The 21,150-nt window shown below is 31.2% G+C and overlaps 1 protein-coding gene across 1 annotated transcript in view; it reads right to left on the bottom strand.

The window, feature by feature from the left end:
* LOC115889203 (diacylglycerol kinase eta-like) overlaps positions 1–21,150 on the bottom strand; it is a 192,454-nt gene that overhangs the window by 108,252 nt on the left and 63,052 nt on the right. Inside the window, exon 5 of the mRNA XM_030909153.1 lies at positions 962–1,158. Within this exon, the coding sequence (XP_030765013.1) occupies positions 962–1,158 (197 nt within the window). The remainder of the gene's footprint in view (positions 1–961; positions 1,159–21,150) is intronic.

The following is a 21,150-nucleotide window of genomic DNA, read 5'->3' as shown; positions in this document are numbered from 1 at the left end:
ATATAAAATAAATAAATATAGGTAAATATAATAAAATATAAACAATCAAATCATTTTCCCAGAAAATGTATTGGAAATGTTATGTGCATTACCTGACGTCATTTACAATAAAGAGTACAAAATGCATTGATATTTGAAGTATAAGAAGAAGATATCTGCAAAGAGCTATAAATATAAAATTGAACGAATAATAAATTTGTGCAATAGGTAGGGTGGTAACCCTCTCGAATATGTAGAGTATTAGAAACTAGTTTGTAAAAGTTGATTTATTTATAATAACTACGATTAATATTATGCATTTATTAGATCGTACACTGAGATTTCAAATTCACAATAAAAAAAGTTAAAAATAATATCTTTAAATTGGTGACCTGGATATGATTTATTTGAATCTTTCAGTTGGTTCGACTTTTTCTTATTCAATGTTAATGAGCGCTGAGTGGGGATGAATATAATCAGATTAAATAATTTAAAAAACCAGAGTCGGACTTGAAATTATTTAAAATAATAATTAAATAGTTTTGTTGTTGTTAAGGGATCCAAAACAAAAAAAGTATAAAGTGTGGCATATCATTGTACGCAGGAGACCGATTTCTTTCAAAACTTGAAATAAAAAATGCAGGTCCGTATTTAAAAAAAAGCTAATTTGAAAATCTAAAAATACTATCAGATAGCCCTAATAAAGTGGCTATGAGAATGTGCAAAGAGTTTTTTGATTTTCTAAAAAGTAACAACAGGAAAAAATAAAATTGATTTTCGAAAAAAATCTTTTTTTAAACTCAGCAATCCGTGACATTTTTAAAACTTTTTTAAGCTCCAATTTAACCATCTGCGTATCTACTACGGTTTACGAAATACCAATGCTCGTACCTCGAATTTGTAGCACCCTGTAAAGTCCCTATGTATTTTTGAGAAATAAATAAGGATTATCTATATTAAAAAGAGTGTCCCCAATACTTACGTGCATATCTAGCTTGTCAATCTCGGACAATACCCAGCCGACCGATCCGTCGCCGCTGCACACCAGTATTCGGAACGGATCGAAGTGCCTGAAGAGTTTGAGGCCGAGCCGAGGACCGGTAGAGATGAGGTCGAATACTTGTGCGGGGTTGAGCAGCTGCTTGAATCGTCGCAGGAACTTAACGCCCTGATTGTCTCCTGTAATTCAAATTAGGGCCGGTTAAAGGCTGATTCTCACTATATCGGTATCCGCTACTTTCCGTCTGCGTAATATATTAAACAAGGTGTTTCATAAAACATGTACCATATCTGGTTGGAAGATTCTGAAGGAAATTTTGAGAGTAAAAGTTACCTACTATAAATACGACATATTTTAAGGCTAAAAAAGCATGTACGCCACTGACTTTTTAGCCGACCATACCAACAGGTATGGTAGGCTATTAAGATCGGCAAAAAAAGTTTTTTTAATTTCACTCAAAATGAGTTATTTGGGTCAGAAATGACCTAAATACAAAATATTTTCATGGTGTCTGTCTGTCTGTCCGTCTGTAACACGATAACTCAAAAACTGCTAAACCGATTTTAACCAAATTTGGCACAAAAATACAGTATTACACTGTGGCACTCGAGAATCTGGCTATTAGTTTTTGGTGGGGGTGGGGAGTTGGTAAAGGGGTATGGGAGGGGATTAAAAGTTTTAAAAAATCGTCACTCCAAAATTACAGTAGCTAGCGAAACGCGGTTTTCAATTTAAGATTAGGAATAATATTTACAACAAAATTTGTAATAACTTCAAAATCAGTCAAAATCGCAGTTTTTGAGATAAAAAAAATTGGAAAAATTCCTTTACTTTGAAACTAAAAGAACTGCCTACCAACTTTTTATTAACATAGTATGGGCGGCTATACGTGCCTCCCGGCGCCAATCTTTTTTTCTCTTGTTAACGAACTAGTGTAAGCAGTTTAATGCCGATTAAAAGTTGTCTCTCGATATTTTCTCGATTTTAGCCTCCTTGATGAGATAAACGCAATTTTAATAATTTGCCTTGATCCAAGTCTAATAGCAACCTTTAAAAAAAATAATATTTATTTTATTTATTAACTTGCGGAAATTTTAAATAAGTACTCATTGATTCCTCATTCAAAAATTGGTTTGACGTATAGCTGCCCATACTAAAATATGTTAATATCTCGAAAACTGCGACTTTGACTGATTTTGATGTTATTACAAATTTTGTTGCAAATATTATTCCTAATCTTAATTTGAAAACCGCGTTTCGTTAGCTACTGTAATTTTGGAGTTACGATTTTTTTAAATTTAGAACCCCCTCCCATACCCCCTTACCAACCCCCCACCCCCACCAAAAACTAATGGCCAGATTCTCGGGTGCCACAGTATTTTTGTGCCAAATTTGGTTAAAATCGGTTCAGCGGTTTTTGAGTTATCGTGTTACAGACGGCAGACAGAGAGACAGACAGACAGACAGACAGACAGACAGACAGACAGACAGACAGACACCATGAAAATATTTTGTATTTAGGTCATTTATGAACCAAATAACTCATTTTGAGTGAAATTAAAAAAACTTTTTTTTGCCGATCCTAATAGCCTACCATACCTATTGGTATGGTCGGCTAAAAATATGAAAAAAAGTTCCTTTAAACATGGGTGTGCATAGAAATGCATAGTTTTAGAGTTACAGGATGTTAAATCTTTTTAAAATTATGTTTTTTGTAATTATCTTAAATACCATTATTCTTATATTTCAAATTGCTGTAGGTTGGACTAATAGTAATAATAACTAATAGTAATAATTTTTAATAATTAATGAGGTATCTACATATATAAAATGCTAATGTTTATCTGTGTCGTCCCTACAGAAGTAACGATTTGCTCTAGAAAGTTGCTTTTTTTACTAAAAGATAGCTAATTGGCTCTTCTAAAAACTGTCGTCGCCGAATTTTTTGTTTTCATTTAATTAAACAAAAAATAAAAAGTATTTTTTTCCTGATGTCGTGGAGGATGCGCCAGGCTTCAACTAGTAATATATAATTTATTAATAGATTTATTTTTATTTTATTATTTGTGATTAAAAAAAATGCGTTTATCTCATCAAGGAGGTCGAATTCAACAAAATATTACTCACTTTTAGTTGGCATTAAGCGGCCTATAACATTTTGATATCAGTTGGAAAGAAAAAAAGTCTGTGGCTTTTTTCAAATCATTTTTTTTTAAATATTTCATTGATAACCGATATGCACGTCACTGATGAATTTATAGACACTTTTTTAGCATTAAAATATGTAACACTTATAGTAAATTTTACCCTCAATTTCATTTGAATCACTAAAAGTAGGTACTTGGAAGAAAATTATAATAAATCGAAAGATTACAAGACTTTAACACCCTGTAGCTACGAAACAAAGCAGAATCGGACCTATGTTGATATGAAAAATAAATCTTATTTTTATGTGAGGAATCTCCCTACGAGAGATGGTACGTGTTTTTTGAAACACCCTGTATAAGGTTAATGAATAGGACAATGTATAATATCTTTTAGTCTGGAGTAAGTTTATATCTTTCCGTCGTGGGAAGCAAAAAACATACAATGAATAAAGAAAAAAACTATTTAAAATATTTAAATTCTATTCTATTACTATTCGAGAACACTTTAGTTTTTTAAAACAAAAGTAAAAAAAATAAGTTTTTAAACAAAATAAGGCATTTTAACAGAACGTCAACGGTTTTTGTAGACGTATCTGTTTAAAAGTGTTCTCGAATAGTTGAATTTAAATATTTTAATTTTTTTGTAGCAACTACCGCGCCTGATCGTTCAACCTTGTGGCAAGTGAAAAAATGCGTAAACATCTAGAAATAATACGAGAAAATAGCAAATTGGTCGAAGGAATTTATCCTTATCATTTACTCTGATAAATGTTTAAATAAACTTTTCAAATTTCAATCCTTCCTATTTTCTCAATAACTAGACCGATTTTCAAAAACGAAGCGGGGAAATATAGAGAATAGAAACCTCTTTTCATTGCGGCGCTACTTGACCCCCCTTGCCATTTGAAAAAAGTTGGGGAATGACACCCCCGCTTAGGGGGTTGAAGATTTTGCAATCATTTTTGGGGCAAAAGTTGTCCCCCTCACAAGCAAAATTGACGTGTTTTTGAATTTTCTGAAAAAAAAAAATACTCTGGCCGTTATGCCTTGTGGAACGTTTTCGATGGGTCACCCTGTATTACTGCACAAAACGAGGCCTTTCGTATTTGGTGACTATTTCCCAATTCTGTTTCATTTAATTCGAATAATTTAAATATTGAAATGTAACCAATTCTCTTTAGTTGAAAGAATGAATTTGCGGTTCGTTTATTCAACGTCCAATCATTTTCATTTCCTTGATTCGATTAAGGAACTGTATAAATATCTGACTCGGGTCTCCCAATACTAGGGAATTACAAATTGATTACGTTAAATTGATACGATTTAATTAACATTCCAACAAAGCATCTTTCGGAAAATTCGCTCAGGTTTGTACGGATTACTCAATCTCGATAGATTTCAATTACGCAATTATTATTTTTGTGTATAATTGAAATACTAAATAAATATTTTTCTTTCATTTCGCGAACTACTACTGCCATTTCTCGCTGACGAGTATCTGACACGCATCAGAAGATGGTCACGCAAGGCGTTTTCTTTCATGAGCTTTTCTGTGACTGAAAAGCCCGATACGCGATGTTATCTGTCTACCGCACTCCGGATATTCAAAAATTTCATTGCTTTGTTGTCTTTTTACTTTTTGGTTGTCGCTGTTAACTGAGTTTACAATTCTTCTCCATTCCGTTCTATTATGAGCTGCTTCTTCCCACTCATTCTGCTTGTTAATCCCAGTTTTCGTGGAAAATATCTTTGTACCTTTTGAGTTGTCCACCCGGCCTCCTCTTACATGTTTACAAGCTCACCGTAAAGCAGAGATTTTGGTATGTGGTTTTCTTGCATTCAGCATACGTGACCAGCCCATCTTAAGCGGAACTTTGTAATCATGACTTCAATACTCTCGCAGTTAGCATTTTCAAGGACCGATACGTTTGAGACATGATGGAACCATTTGATTCTTAAGAGTTGTCTAAGATGTCTCTGTTGCAACTTCTTTAATGCGTTGATGTGTCGGCGGTACGGCACCCAGGTTTCGCTTCCATATAACATGGTGGGACTTATTATTGCTCGGTACACTGCAAGTTTCGTTTTTGTGCTAAAGTCATGATTGTAGAAAACCCTGTCTTTTAATTTCCAGAATGCTCTTGAGGCGCTGCTAATCCTGTGCTGAATTTCAGAGTCGATATTGGCCTTTTCCGAAATCAAACTGCTGAGGTAATTGAATTCCGCCACATATTCCAATAGTTCTTCTCCGATTTTTATAGCATTGTTGTGATCTTCCGGGGGAGTGTACATGATTTTAGTTTTATCGATGTTCAGCTTAAGTCCCCCGTATGCCCATGTATATGTTCAACATTTCTTACAATTGATCTAACTAAAACTAAACTAAACTAACTAAATTGTATTTGCAACTAGAGCACAGTCATCAGCGTATTGAAGCTCTGTGATGAATTTTGTACGTGTTTTTGCCCTGAGTCTTTTTATGTTGAACAGACCGCCGGCGCCGTCGTATCTGTATCTAATGCCCAAACCTCTCTCCTGCAGTTTGCTATCCACTGTAATGGAGAGCGCTGCCATGAATATATTGAATAGGAGAGGCGCCAAGACACATCCCTGCATTTCGCGAACACTGACTGTTTAAATGAGAAAATGTTTAAATAGGTTATAGTAATAAAAAGTAATTGATTTAATTATTTTGATCTGCCAAACAAATATTAATAATTAAAGGGTAACTGTGACAGAAGTTTAATTTTCGAAAACCCAATTTTCCGATTCTCTATGATCGCATCTTTAATATTGATCAGTGGCGGCTCGTGACCCGTGGAACTGGATAGGCGAAAAAATTTTAGTTGCGACTTTTTGCCCCCCCCCCCACCCCCCTAAAATTAACATATTACCCTAACCCAGTTCGTAAATACAGGATGGCGCACCTCATTCGCCTCGGTTGATTATACGAAAACGGAAAGATGTAGAAACAATTTTTTTATGGATATATGTAAAGAGATAATGTACAGGGTGTGTCAGAACTAAGATCCATACCAAATTTATATTTTTTCTTATGGAACACCCGGTATTTTATTTAATTTTTTGATCCTTGGGCATAAAATAAGACATTTATTATGAGGGTTTATTATGTCTTAAAGCTTTGGTTTCTGAGATATTTAAATATATTTAAATATGCATGATATAGTAAAAAAGTTTGTCAACCCTTATACATTACTTTTCAGAATTAATTCTTGTGCTGACTTTCAAGCCAGAGAAATAAACTTTACAAAAAAATTGATTGCTTCCTTAAATGTATACAGGGGTATCAAAAATTGCTGGTCTATTTTAAATATTATTATTTCTATTATAGGTACCTAAAAACTTCGTTATTTCAAATAGGTACAACACGTTTGTATTTTTTATAATAAGTCGAAGCAGATTTAAATGCCCTTTCAAACTATATTAGGGTTTCCTATACCTATCTGGCTCAGATTTTGAATAAAAAGCGATTTTTCAATAAAATGGCAATCAAGATATTGGTGTCGTCATGGCAATTTGTTAGTGACAGTTAGCTATTTTCAAAATCGACATTAGTTTACTGACATTATTTAAATTTAAAACAGTTTACTTTTATTTAATTTACCTACCATAGTTTAATAAGTAAGTATTTATTATTTTATCAAGAAAAGTAAAGAAGTAGTTCTTTGATTTATATTACAATGACTTATAATTCATGGTAAATCAAAATAGTTACATATATTGGATTTTCTATAAAAGAACCAATTAAGGCAAATTCATTTACTTCACTTCCAACGACAGGTTTCTTTTTCATATACCACACTATCAGCTCTGCGAAATAGAAAAAGTAGTTTTTCAAAGGAACGCTTGTTCGTTGTTGAAAGGAACGCTTGTGTTGTTGAAAATTCGTATTTGGATATCTTTGAGCATAAACTCTTCAGGCCAACAAGCAATTGTCCTCACAAAATAAAATCACTAGTAACATACGCATTGTCATCAACGACAAGATGCAATTAAAAAATATTAATTTTTTTTTGAAGCTAGTAATTATTGAATATAAATTTTTATACGCTCTGTATAAGGTAGTATTATTTTTATTATTGCAATGCAATATTTGATAAATAAATAAACTTTAGTAAATATTTAGTACGTATTAAAAACTTTGATACCCTTGGACAAATGAAGCCATACATTTTTTACTGCAATTTCATAAAATTGAAAATATTTCAAAAACTGTAAGGTTGCAGTTGGAGAATCTAAAAATAGAATAATGTACAGGGTGTTCCCTTTTAAAAAAATACAACTATAATATTTTTTACTTATTTGGGACACTCTGTATCTTGTAAACATATTTTAAATTGTAGCTCAAAAAGTCCTTCAACGAATGCAAAACTTTACAAAACAATTTGTAAAAATCTAATCGTTTAGCTACAATACTCCAATATCGTATGTGCTGAACAACCCTGTATATGATATCTCTAATCAACGATCAATAAATCATTGCTAAAGACAGAGATACTATTCGAAATGTGTTACATCTAACGGGATAAAGGGTCAATGCAACTCAAGAAATAATTTTATTCTACCTCGTATATTATTTTGACTCTCTAGAGAATAAACTTCTACTTATGTTGACGGTCTTATTCGGGTACAGATAATATTACATAGCGAGCATATTTAGAGGAGATGAAACGGGCCTATATGTAATTAATCAATTAACAGACGTATCTCGTCTTATTGCTAAATTAATATATGCAGAGATAATTGAAATTACTATTACACGGGTATTGATATATACAGGGTGATTCACGGCCATGGCACGTTAGATGTTTATGGAGAACCGGTATAGTATTTTTCTGAAAATTTGGATTTTTGCATAACGGCACCTGCTCCATCTGTCTAAATTATTTTTAGCATTACAGTGTTGAAGCTTCGCACTAAAAGTGGTAGATTCTTTGTTATTTTAAATGGAACACAATATATTATTATAGTTTTTGAAACTACTTCCATATCTCAAAATTTTTCTATTTTAACCTGTACCAATCTCTAGTAGTTCTCGAGATAAAAAATAAATCAACTGATCGGATATCAAACAGGGAGGTCAGCAAAATAATTATTTCCGTTTGATATAGAATCGATCAACTTATTGTTATTTTAAATTCAAGCTTATGTATATTATTTAAAAAATCGAATTTAAATAAAATTGATTTTCAACGATATACCTTTCATGTTCCTATACCTAAACCTTCTGATTTCTTCTGTAAAGCCATTCAATGGTAATAATTCTATTATAATTGTTTCGTTTAAAGAAAATAGTTACCATGATAAATATTCAAACTTTATAAGTATCAGTTAGAGTTTACGTGCTCTTTTTCTAAAACTGTCATGGTCAACGAAACTCTTGAAATGAAAGTGTCGATAAATTCATCAGGGACGTGCATATCCGTTATCACTGGAATATTTAAAAAAAAAACATGTGCGCCACTGAGTTTTTTCTTTTGATGTCAAAATTATGTAGGCCGTTTAATGCCAATTAAAAGTTTTCTTTTGATATTTTGTCGTATTCGGCCTCCTTGATAAGATAAACGCAATTTTTTTAATCACAATTATTAAAATAAAAATAAAATTAATAAATTATATATTTTAGTTAATTTATTATTAAATATTATTACTATTAGGTATTATTACTATTAGTCCAACATACAGCAATTTCAAATAAAAAATAATGGTATTTAAGGTAATTACAAAAAAACTAATTTTAAAAAGTTTTAACATCCTGTAACTCTAAAATTATGTATTTTCATACCCATGTTTATAGGAACTTTAAAATTTTTTGATGAGGAATCAATGAATACTTATTTAAAACTTTCGCAAGCTAATGATATTACATTTTTTTAAAGGTTGCTATTAAACTTCGATCAAGGCAAATTAATAAAATTGCGTTTATCTCATCAAAGAGGCCAAAATCGACAAAATATCAAGGGACAACTTTTAATCGGCATTAAACTGATTTCACTATTTCGCTAACAAAAGAAAAAAAGTCAGTGGCGTACATGTTTTTCTTTAGAAAAATAATCCAGTGATAACCCATATGGACGTCCCTGAATATGTTGACACATTTTTAGCTTTAAAATATGTCGCATTTATAGTAACTTTTACAACACATTATACAGATTATAAACATATCGTCAAAAGCATTGTTTTTCATGGTCCCAATTTTCGGAGTCGCGCACTAGTCTACTGACCTAGTGCGCGCTTAGCATGCCCACTTATGGGTTCTAAAATTGTGCACAGCACCTGACCGGCCCAGTTATTTCGCTGTTTAAACGCGAGTTTATTTTTGCGCACAGGAAATTTTACTCGTTTGCCCATCGTCATAAAAAACAATTTTCGTACCACGAATTAAGGATAAGATTTTTATCTGTATACATATAGTATACCTAATCTGTGCTTTTACCCTCAAAATTTCTTTCGAAACGCTAAAAGTACTTGGAAGAAAATTATAATAAATCGAAAAAATATTAAGAATTTAACACCCTGTAGCTACGAAACAAAGCAGAATCGGACCTCTATTGATATAAAAAATAAATCTTATTTTTACGTAAGCAATATCCCCACGGGAGAGGGCACACGTTTTTTGGTGACACCCTGTATATGTGTATCTGTATTTACTATATTTATAGATCGATCTCCGTATATTTATAGCAGCATATGATCAGAACAATTTTGTTTATTTTCATGCTTAAATTGATAGAGAAACGAAATTATTTCCCGTCATAAAAAAATAACATTAAAGCCGCACTCAAAAACGCATTAACTCCATAAAATAAGTGTCTTATTTAGTGTGACTTTGCCTGCTTAATCATCAAAATTGGTGTTAAATATGGCAAATTTTAATGTTTTGGAATACCAAACGGTGTTAGAAAGTGTTTAAATACTGAAGAAGTCATTAGAGCCACAGCTTTATTGCAGGAAGGTCTGTCGCAACGACACGTGTCGCAGCTTTTTCATGTTACACAATTGGTCATTTCCAGACTATGGAATCGACACAGAGAATATGGTTTTGTTGTCAGCACATCATATCCTTAACGAGTAAGGCGGACAACGAGGCGGGAAGATAGGTATCTTGTTCAAGCCACTCTTCCTGAAAGAACACTTACACAAGAAACCTAAAAAATCTTGTTACGATCGCCAGAGAAACTCGAATTTCAACTCAGACTATAAGAAATGTGGGCTGCATGAAGTTAACATTCAGTCAAGGCGAGCAGTTGTTGTGCCGCATTTAACTGCTAATCATCGTAGGACACGAAGGATATTTGCTCAATAACATTTTCATTGGGGCGTGGATCACGCCTTTTTCAGTGGAGATCAGTGGAGGCACGTCTTTTTGCGGACGAGTGCCGTTTTCGACAGTCTGAATGATGGCCGGCGGAGAGTTTACAGAAGACCGAATGAACGGTATCAGGACACAACAGTCATTTTGGTGGATGTTCCGTAATACTATAGGGAGGTATAACTTTAAATGGGCGTACGGATTTGCATGTGTTTCTAGACGGCATAATTAATCCTGAACGATACCGGAATGAGATTCCTCAATCATATATTATTCCATTTGTTGCTCAGCATGGTCCAGAATTTATCTTACAACAGAACAATGTCAGGTCCTATACTGCAAGAGTAGTTACTCAACACTAGTTACTCACAATTATGGATTGGCCTGCTAATAGCCCTGATCTCAATCCTATTGAGCACCTTTGGGACCTACTAAAGAAAAGACTACAAAGTCGTCCACAAGCGCCAGATCTTCAAACTTTGGGAGAAAATTTTCGAGAGGATTGGAACGCCTTCCCTCAAGAGATTATTTGGAGCCTCATTCAGTATCTAATCGGTGTGCATAAGTGCGTAGAAACCGCGGAGGAGACATGCATTATTAGGAAAAAAAATATATTTACGTTTACAACTAAGATAAAAATTGTTTAGCATTGTTTTCGATAAATATTGTAGTCATTCACAACGCAATAAAAATACAATTTTCAGCAGTTTGACAACTTTTTTCGTCATGAACACCAAGGTGCATACACTACATTCAAACTTAATTCCTAAGGAAGATATTGCTAAGTTTATATGTTTAAGTAAATATATTTTCTTTATTTAAACGAAATTTATCAAAGTGATCCCTACTCCGTTTTGACTAGTTTATTTACATCTCAATAAATAAATCAAAATCGGGCTATTTATCCTAGTTATAACTCGAAAACAGCTGGGCCAATTTTAATAATATATCATTTGATGTATTCGCCTTAGCAGAGATATGAACTATTAAGGACTATTAAAATATCGAAAAAAATCATAGAAAAAATACACAAAACATTAATTTTTAAATAAGTTAGATTATTATTACAAACTTCAACATTTTAAATTTATATTTCTGTGTAGATCAACAATAAATTATACAATAATCTGTATTACATTTTCAATAAAAATATAATATATACATTCTATGTTTAAATTCAAATTTTCACACGTCAATAGGCTGAATTCGAGCGCAAACTTTAAAATTGCATATGTATATGGGAAATGAATCCGTTTAGAATATTATATTTTATGAATATGCTTAAAATAATCCGAAAAATTGTAAATTCAATAAAATCGCTACTAAACTCGGTTTTTCTTTCTATTTGTACGGGTATAAAATGTTAAATAATAAAATAAAAAATTAAACAAAAAATAAATAAAACAGAAAACCATAAACATTGTTTAACAATTTCGCGTTGTATGATACTCATTTTTATAAATACTATATATTTATTTGCTAAATTGTATTATTATTAAATTATATCGCATTTGCCAATTAAAAAATTTAGAACAAAACTAATACGGTAGTTTTCACAAACAAGTATCCTTTTATCTTTATATGTGGCCTTATACAGGGTGAGTTTCTTACGATATTCTCTATGGGTATCTCGGAAACTACTGGAGATAGAGAGTCGGTTAAATGAAGAAAGAATTGCAGTTTTATGGGGTCATAAATATGCGGCTTTCAAATTTTTGAAAAAGTTCATGGCTTAGTAGATATTTCGAAAAAAAAATTGGCTTTTTTAAAAATTGTCCTTAATTCCATTATAACCTGTTTTAGACAAAAAGTTTTCAGATGAAAGTTGTAGACAATCACATCACTAATGAGTTTGTGTCCTCCGATTTCTTATATAGCCTGTCATTTTGACCTATGACACAAACATGTGTTTTTTTTAAATGGAAACAATAGTTGGTCATGACTTCATAGAAAGAGACATTTTTTAAGCTCTTCAGCGGTATAAGCTATAATATGTTTTTTTTTTTCGAAAAATTACTGAGTTAGGTTAGGTTAGGTTAAAAATAAGAATTGGCTATCTTATTTTTCTTGACTAATTTCACTCAATTAGCATGATATTCTTGTTCTGTTATGATTTATAATGTCAGAATGAAAGTGATGCATGTTGGAAACTACTCTAATGATGCGCAAGTATCTAAATTTAACTTTTCTAACATGTCTTGAAGACTTTTCTCTAAAAACGTAAGTAACGTTCACGGGTCAACGTATCCTCGAAAATGTATGGTCAAGAAAAGGTGAACCAATAATCCTACGCGCTTTTCTTCATTTGAAAAATTCATATTTACAATTTTTGTTTATTTTAATTTGCAAAGTTATGTGATAGTTTTACATTTCTGAGAGACAACGACGATTGAACTTGTTTCCATGGCTAACTAAGTGAAATTGTTTAAAAATTATAATAATTGGCTATAACTCTGGTAATTTTTCGAAAAAAAACATATTATAGCTTATATCGCTGAAAAGTCATGGCCAACTATGGTTTCCATTTAAAAAAAAACACATATTTGTGTCATATGTCGAAAATGACCGGCTTTAGAAGAAATCGGAGGACACAAACTTATTAGAGATGTGATTATCTACAAGTTTTATCTGAAAATTTTTTGTCTAAAATAGGTTATAATCGAATTAGGGACAATTTTTAAAATAGCCAAACTTTGTTTTTTTTTCGAAACATCTAGTAAACCATGAACTTTTTCAGAAATCTGTAAGGCGTATATTTATGACCCCACAAAACTGCAATTCTTTCCCCATTTAACCGACTCTCTATCTCCAGTAGTTTCCGAGATACCCATAGAGAACATCGTAAGAAATTCACCCTGTATAAAATATGTTAAAAAGTAGAAAATAAATGAAGAACAGTTTGATAAACGAATTAACATACTGAAAGTCTAAGCCACTTTTTTTGAAAAACTTTAAAAAATTATAAGATACATTTATTTATGAATTAGGCCCTTAGTACAACCCTAGATCATATATACTCACGTGGATCAGTAATTCACTATAGAAACTGTCGCAAACATATCAACGACTTCCATTTATCTTCTTTTTTTGTTGCACACGCGTTCATGCGCCCAATTTGAACATTAATTTTAAAAATTTAATTTGTAAAATACATATATTTGAACAATAAATTGAATGTTTACTGTCACAAAAATTAAATTATATAAAAGATACATTTAGCCACTCTGTACGAATATCAATATTATTAGGAAATCTAACCAGAAAGTATGCATGTGGTTTAATATAAATAAAAGAACAACTGAATACTTGCTTATGAAAAGATAATTCGGGGACCTTTATATTAGAATTTCTACACACCAAACACTTTCTAGTCATTTTTACGAGTATTTAGGAAGTCCAACGAAAAAAAAATAGAAACATAATTACACAAACTTAAAATTAACTTCACACTAAACACACTTGCATCCTTGGCTATATAAAAGCGGTCGATAAAATAGCAATCAATACAATTTTTAAAATAAAAAACGCAAAAAACAAGCGTCGCCGTCGTTACACAATGAAAATAAAATTATGACAAGATTATGACAATATGATGACAATGAAAAGTTGGTTTCCATAACAATGTATATATAATTTGTACTTTTTAGACCGTATAAAATTGCCAACCAACTGCATAATTTTTTTTTTGCAAACCTATTTAAACTTATGACGTTGATTTATCCACGTAAGTATGCATATATGATCTAGTAGTACAACACATTTTGTTTGAAAATGTCATTTTTAAACCGATTTGCATTTACTAATATTGCTTGCCCGTGGCTGTATCGTGCTTAACAGTACGATACCACCACGGGCAAGGTAATAGCCTAAGAGCTGACTTTATTAACTGGTGAACCCAGAATCCTAAGTCGGGCAGAGGTGTTGCGGATATTTCGCTACTGCGCAACCCATGACATTTGCAAAAAAATCCAAAAAACATCCTTTAGGCAACTTGAAATTTGTTTATTGTCAAATTTTAGCATCTATTTAACTGAGAAATAAGTGTGCCAGACTTTTTTTTCGGGTTTAAAGTATAACCCGACCATATATGTTTAATTATTATACCTGGAAAATATACTTTAGACATTCTAAAATTTTTACAGCGTGTTTATTAGATAATATTAACAAATATGTGTTAATTGCCAGACGAATTCAATGGTTTTTAATACTTGCCTGACGCGAATAAAGATTTTAAATGAGCGCGATAAGAAAGTCTTATGAGTATCTATAAGCGCGAGAAAGATAGTTATGAGACTCGTCGGCAGGAGACGCGGCTGACGTAACAGTATTTTGGAGTACTTAACATTTTTATAAACACAATTTTTTTTCGATTTCATTTCAATTATTTGCAGGCTTTTAATTCAGAGATTGTTGCAATTAACTTACCATGTATAAATATATGTATTTACAAACTAAATATTGATGTGCATAGTGTAAATAGTTTAGAATTACTGCAAAAAAATATTTTAGTAACTATTAATTTTAAGGATATGGACCTGCTAATAAATCACAATAGATAAAAAAACATTTAAGTTCTGTAGTTTGTCAAAAATTCACTAGTGATAAAGTGATTATTTCTGAAGGCAGACTAGAAAAATGCAAACAATTTTTAAAAGTGCGCCAACAACAGGGCCTAAAATTCAAAGAAGTGGTTTTACCAGAAAATGTATCCCCGTCAAAAGGTTACCATACACAGTGCTACAGGAATTTTTCAGTTGTTATGAAGAAACAGACATTGAAATCCTCAAATACACTTCCTAAACCATCAACATTTTCATTCATCTTCAAAAATAATATAGAAAAAGCTTTTTTATAAGAGTTTATTTTAAAATTTTTTAGTAAAACTGGAAGTGCGGAACACAACAATCTGTATTTTAGGCGACTATTTTTTTTCTCTTATCTGACTTGTGTGTTTTGTCAGACTTTTATACATTATTGCCACAATTGACACATTTTCTGTAATACTTTTTTTAACATATTAAAAAAGTTAACTGTAACAAAAAAAATAAAATAAAAGTTGTTTAAATTTTAGTTTTCTATCGATTTGATTTTTTTGCGAATCAATAATTTGACTATAATTTCTAAAGTAACAATTAAAATTATCAGATAATTGATTATGCATGTTAATATTGTAATTATGACGAAAATATTGTTTTTTTTTAAACTCGACTTTGATGAAACAGATGATAGCATATAAACAGTGTAAAAGTAAAAAATAAACAGTGTAAAATATTGTTACGTCAGCCGCGTCTGCTGAATAAACTATCTTTCTCGCGCTTATAGAAACTCATAAGACTTTTTTGTCGCGCTCATTTAAAATCTTTATTCGCGTCAGGCAAGCATTAAAACCCGTTGAATTCGTCTGGCAATTAACACATATTTTTTAATATTATCTAATAAACACGCTGTAAAAAAATTAGAATGCCTAAAGTATATTTTCTAGGTATAATTATTAAACATAGTTGCGATGGTCGGGTTATACTTTAAAACCGAAAAAAAAATTTGCCTAATTGCTAAATTGCCTAAAGGATGTTTTTTGGATTTTTTTTGCAAATGTCATGGGTTGCGCAGTAGCAAAATACCCGCAAACCCCCAGCCCGACTTAGGATTCTGGGTTCACCAGTTAATAAACTTTAATTTTTTGGCTATTTTAACTTGCCTAAAATATGTTCTCTAAATATGTCGCCAACTCTCCAGCTATAAATGCAAATACACATGGTAAATGCAAAATGTGTTGTTCTCTTTTTCTTGTACAAATTTATATTATTTGACTAACTTTAATGAATATTATGTCATCACTGTGATAGATTGTATGTTTTTGAATATTCATTTTTGTCAATTCTTTTATGATATATAACACTGATGAAGGCTGTATTTTTGGCGGAAACGTTTGTCTATAGACTAAATAAAGATTTTTAAACAAAATGAAAAAAGAACTCGGCGTTTTCGGAACCTAATGTTATAAGAAAATTAACTTAAGAATATATCGATACAAGGTTGAAGAACTTTAAAATTCCAAGAATACGGCAATATTCGGTATGTTTTGACAAAAAAAGCTTTTATATGAATATGGCCTATTATTTAGTTTACTACCATAAATCACATATTCAGTTGCAATAGTTTCGAAAACCTCCTTTATTATAAAAAAAATAGAAAAAATCTATTGATTACAAAAAGTTTTTTATATCTTTCCTTTTATATCCATAATAAAACAACATAGAGAATATATTTTCTCGCATTCAGAAAAAGGGTCTCTATATTTTGTCTATTTGTTTCTTTAGTTAGCGAAAAAAGTTTTTTGTTGTACAATATGGCAAATCAGTGAAGAAAATTGGATACAGTACAATAAATTTAGATAGCCCAGAAAAAGTTTTTTTTTCTGGTAAACGAGGCAAAACAAACGTTGTTATCCCGGCAAATTTATATTGCCCATGAGAATAATACAAAAAAAACTCGATTTTTCAAGAAACTCTACGAAATTTAGATAAAACAATCTTATTTATACAGTATTTCTGCTTACGAGTGTATCTTTTTATAATAATTATATACCCAAAGGTTCAAATTTAAATATATAAAAGTACAAAGGTACAAAAACTGTTATTTTTTAAATGACATCTCATGATGATTTGCTGTACAATATGCATGTTTAAGTAACATATAGTATACAGTAGTAAAAAATTCATTCTTCATAAAAAAATTTTGCTTGTTCTAAAATGGTTAATCCAGTTTATAATTTTCCAAATTTCCACACCGTTCTAGAACAAATGAGAAAATTTTTTCGGCCTCCCAAAAATAAAAAAGCGTTTCTATGGTAATACGATTTCATTCTGTGATAGATGGTTATTCTTAATTTTGATTAACGTCATATTTTTGCTGTTGTTAAAGTATCACATCTTCCGATAACTAATATCACCCTTTCCATAGCATTAAATTATACTATATTGTTTTATTAGGAGTAAAAATGACACTTTTTATGTTTGACATGCGGCCGAGGCATAATATAGTTATTTATGATATAAGTGCTAAAAGTGGTATTTTATTTTGTGAGAAGGGAAACTTGACGACGCCGAAGGCGGAGTGTCCCATCCCTTCGACTTGACTTTTACCATCAGTAATGTCACATTTTAGGCACTGACTGCATGCGTTAAAAATTACATTTTACTGACGTTTGTAGAAAAGCGCGATTCCACAAACAATACATATTTTTGTTAATTTTAAAATGAGACATTTTTTAAAATATTTGTACTTTTATTTGTAGTATAATGTCTATAGTACATAACAAAACTAGAATAACTTAACTTTCTAATCTAGTGCTCCTTGAAAATAGTCAGAACAAAATAGTTTTGGTTTTCACAGTGAAATTCCAGAATATCGCTTTGTTTTATCAAGGTGGCTATGGATAAAAAAGCTGAGCAATGCGCTAACGCTGTCAGTTTTTGTTTGCGCTTCTGTTTGAGTGATAGAATTATTGTGTTGTTACTCTTTCCAAGTAAGTATATTTTGTGATAAAATATTATAACTATATCTAAATTTTAAGTCCCGTTAGTAAACAAAATATACAATAAATTGATATATAGCGATACATCAAGCCAAGAGATTTTTACATAAGATAAAAAATATAAGTTTTGTGTGAACAAATTCTAATGTTTTAACTGTTTCTTTTTTAAAGGTTCTAGCTTTGTTGTTTTTTTAAATTAATTTTTGTCCCGTTAGTAAACAAAAATTATATTTTAGGATGGGAAAAACTAGTTTCGAACGCAAACAAAAAATCAAAGCCTGTGTTTCGAATTACAGAAAAAAGATTTATGAAAATGAAAATTTAAAACAAAATTATTTGAAAAATTGTGCTAAAAATCAGAAAAAATACAGGGAAAACTAAAAGATTTGACCAAAAATAATATCGCATTGAAAGTGGAACTGAACATTAAAGAAAAAGAAAGAAAGAGGCGCTATAGGGAAAGAAAACGAGAACGGATTTTACAGAACAAAGAAAACATATTACCCTATAAAACGGCTCAAAGCCTTGGAAAAGCTGTAAGAGCGGCAAATAAATCACTTCCTTTAGATAAAAATAAGAAAGTGGCCGTTTTAAGAAAAATTCTGGAAAAAATTGAACCAAATTTAAAAATGCAAAATATTAGCAAGTTTACCAATCCGTCAATTGATAACAAACGCAAAATATCACAGGAGACAATTGAAAAAATTCAAAAATTTTATTTACGAGAGGATATTAGCAGGGTGTCTCCTGGAATGAAAGACTGGGTGAAAATAAAAAGAGGCGATCATGTCGAATACGTTCCAAAAAGATACATGTATCTTACTATAAAAGAAGCCTTTCAGATTTTTACAGAAGAGAATCCAAATACTAAAATAAAACTAAGTAAATTTTATGAGGTCAGACCATCATGCATCCTGTTTAGCAGCGCAATGCCACATAATGTTTGTGTGTGCAAATATCACGCAAACGTTTTTTACATTTTGGAAGTTCTTCAGAAAAACATCACAACTTTTCCTAAAGACCACAAAAGTTTGATTTCTGAAATATCCTGCAATTGTACACAGGGATTGTGCATGCTGAACGAATGCAGTAAATGTAAGGAAATTGATTTAACCTTTTCCTGTTTACCACTGGTATTTGATGGAGAAAGTCCTGTATCAGTTAAACAGTGGATTACTATTGAGGGCCAAACAAAGCTTGTAATTCAATGTGAAACACTAAATTCCACAATTATGATGCTGGAAAATCAATTACCAGCGTTTAGAAGACACCATTTTATCAAAAATGTACAACAAACATTTTTTGATGTTAAGAGAGTTAATATCCCTGAAGATCAGGTTATTTTGCAAATCGATTTTGCGGAAAATTTTGCCCTGACTGCACAGGATGAAATTCAAAGTGCACATTGGCATCATGAGCAAGTTACCGTCTTTACCGGGGTGGCCTGGCTATCTGACAAGCAAGTGTACTCATTCGCAATAATCAGCAACTATTTAAGCTACGATAAATATTCCGTATTCGTTTTCATAAAAAATATTGTTTCTTGGATTGGCCAAAAACATGTTTTAAAAAGCTTGCTTATATTCAGTAACGGCTGTGCGGGACAATTCAAGAATCGATACACTTTATCCACGTTATGTTTTCTGCCTGAAGAATTGGACATACCTGAAATTACATGGAGTTTTTTCGCAACATCTCACGGAAAGAGTGCAGTGGATGGAGTCGGTGCAACGTCGAGAACCTATATTATGTAGCTAATCTAAAGTCTAGAGACCGTCGAGGTTTTTTTCCGATGCCAATGTATAATAATCTGTCTACTTTTTACTAAGATCAACAAAATAATATTTTAGGTCTGGAATGATGTTAAAAGCAGGAAGGTTATAGTTAATTCTGCTAAAGAATTCTTCGAATGCGCCAAACAGTTGGAAAACATAAGATGTATATATGTGACAGAGGATGAAATCAACGAAGTTAAGCCTTTTTTGGACGGAAAATGGTCTTGCGGAAAACCATTGCCAGGGATAGCAAGCTCACATTATTTCAGATCCGTTGATCAGCACCATATATTGATTAAAAAATACCGAGAATCAGAAAAAATACAATTTTCAAGTGCTTTTAGGTTAAGGATTAGGTTTTGACAGTTTTTCATATATGTTGATATTATTTGGTCGCATTAAATTAGATAATTTTTGAACTTATTGTTTTAAAAATAATAATATATCCTGTTGGAAAAAACCGTCCCGTTAGTAATGTCCCGTTAGTAAATATAAATTACCACCAAGAACATATACACCTGATAAGTAAATGAGAGTAATATGCTTAAATATTTTTTAGATGGGACCTTTACCATCCTATATTTTTACATTTTGTGTAAGGCGTTCAAATTCACAGGTTTGTCTCTCTGAATTATTTGAAAAAATGTCTGAAGTTTTTTTTGTCCCGTTAGTAAACACATTTTTTTGTAATATTTCCGCCAAGCTAATAAATATTCAAGTAATATTTTTTTGGCAAATTATTACTTAAAATCATTGCTAACAAATATTATAAGGTCATTGTTGTATGAACGATATAAGTTATAAATATTTTTCGAAAACATTCTATTTTTCGTTCAGTTTGTCCCGTTAGTAATCATGGAATCGCCCAAAAAGTCATTTTTACTCCAAATAGAACATGTTATTTTTTTTCAAATGCAACAAATAATTTTTTAACAATTTCAAACGTTCCAAATAATATAAAAAGATTTAAGTCATACATTGTATGTAATTATATATCGAGAAACTATATTTATGGGGGCTCGTTGAATTTGACACTGCATGTCAGTTTAATAATATGGGTCAAAATCATCAAGGTGGAAAATTTCAAATTTGATTTTGTAATAAAAAATGTCATAAACTAGAATTATGTAAATTAGCTGAAATTGTCGATAAACTTGTGTAGAATTGTTACTGCAATAGTGCAAGCACAGAATAATATACTTTTTTTGAAATATGGTTTTTAAGGAGAGTGAATAGGAGAATCAGTCATTTCGTGAACGTTTTTAAAAAATTCATGAAATGTCAAAAAAAATATAAATAGTTTTTATTTTCGTTATACAGTGACACACCTAAGAGTTTATTAAAATCAAATTAAACAAAACGTGTAATATAGTAATAGT

Source organism: Sitophilus oryzae, unplaced genomic scaffold, assembly GCF_002938485.1.
Source record: "Sitophilus oryzae breed Bouriz unplaced genomic scaffold, Soryzae_2.0 scaffold_811_pilon_pilon, whole genome shotgun sequence".
Lineage (NCBI taxonomy): Eukaryota > Metazoa > Arthropoda > Insecta > Coleoptera > Curculionidae > Sitophilus > Sitophilus oryzae.
The sequence above is the reverse complement of the archived record's forward strand: the minus strand, read 5'-3'. Positions and strand labels throughout refer to the sequence as shown.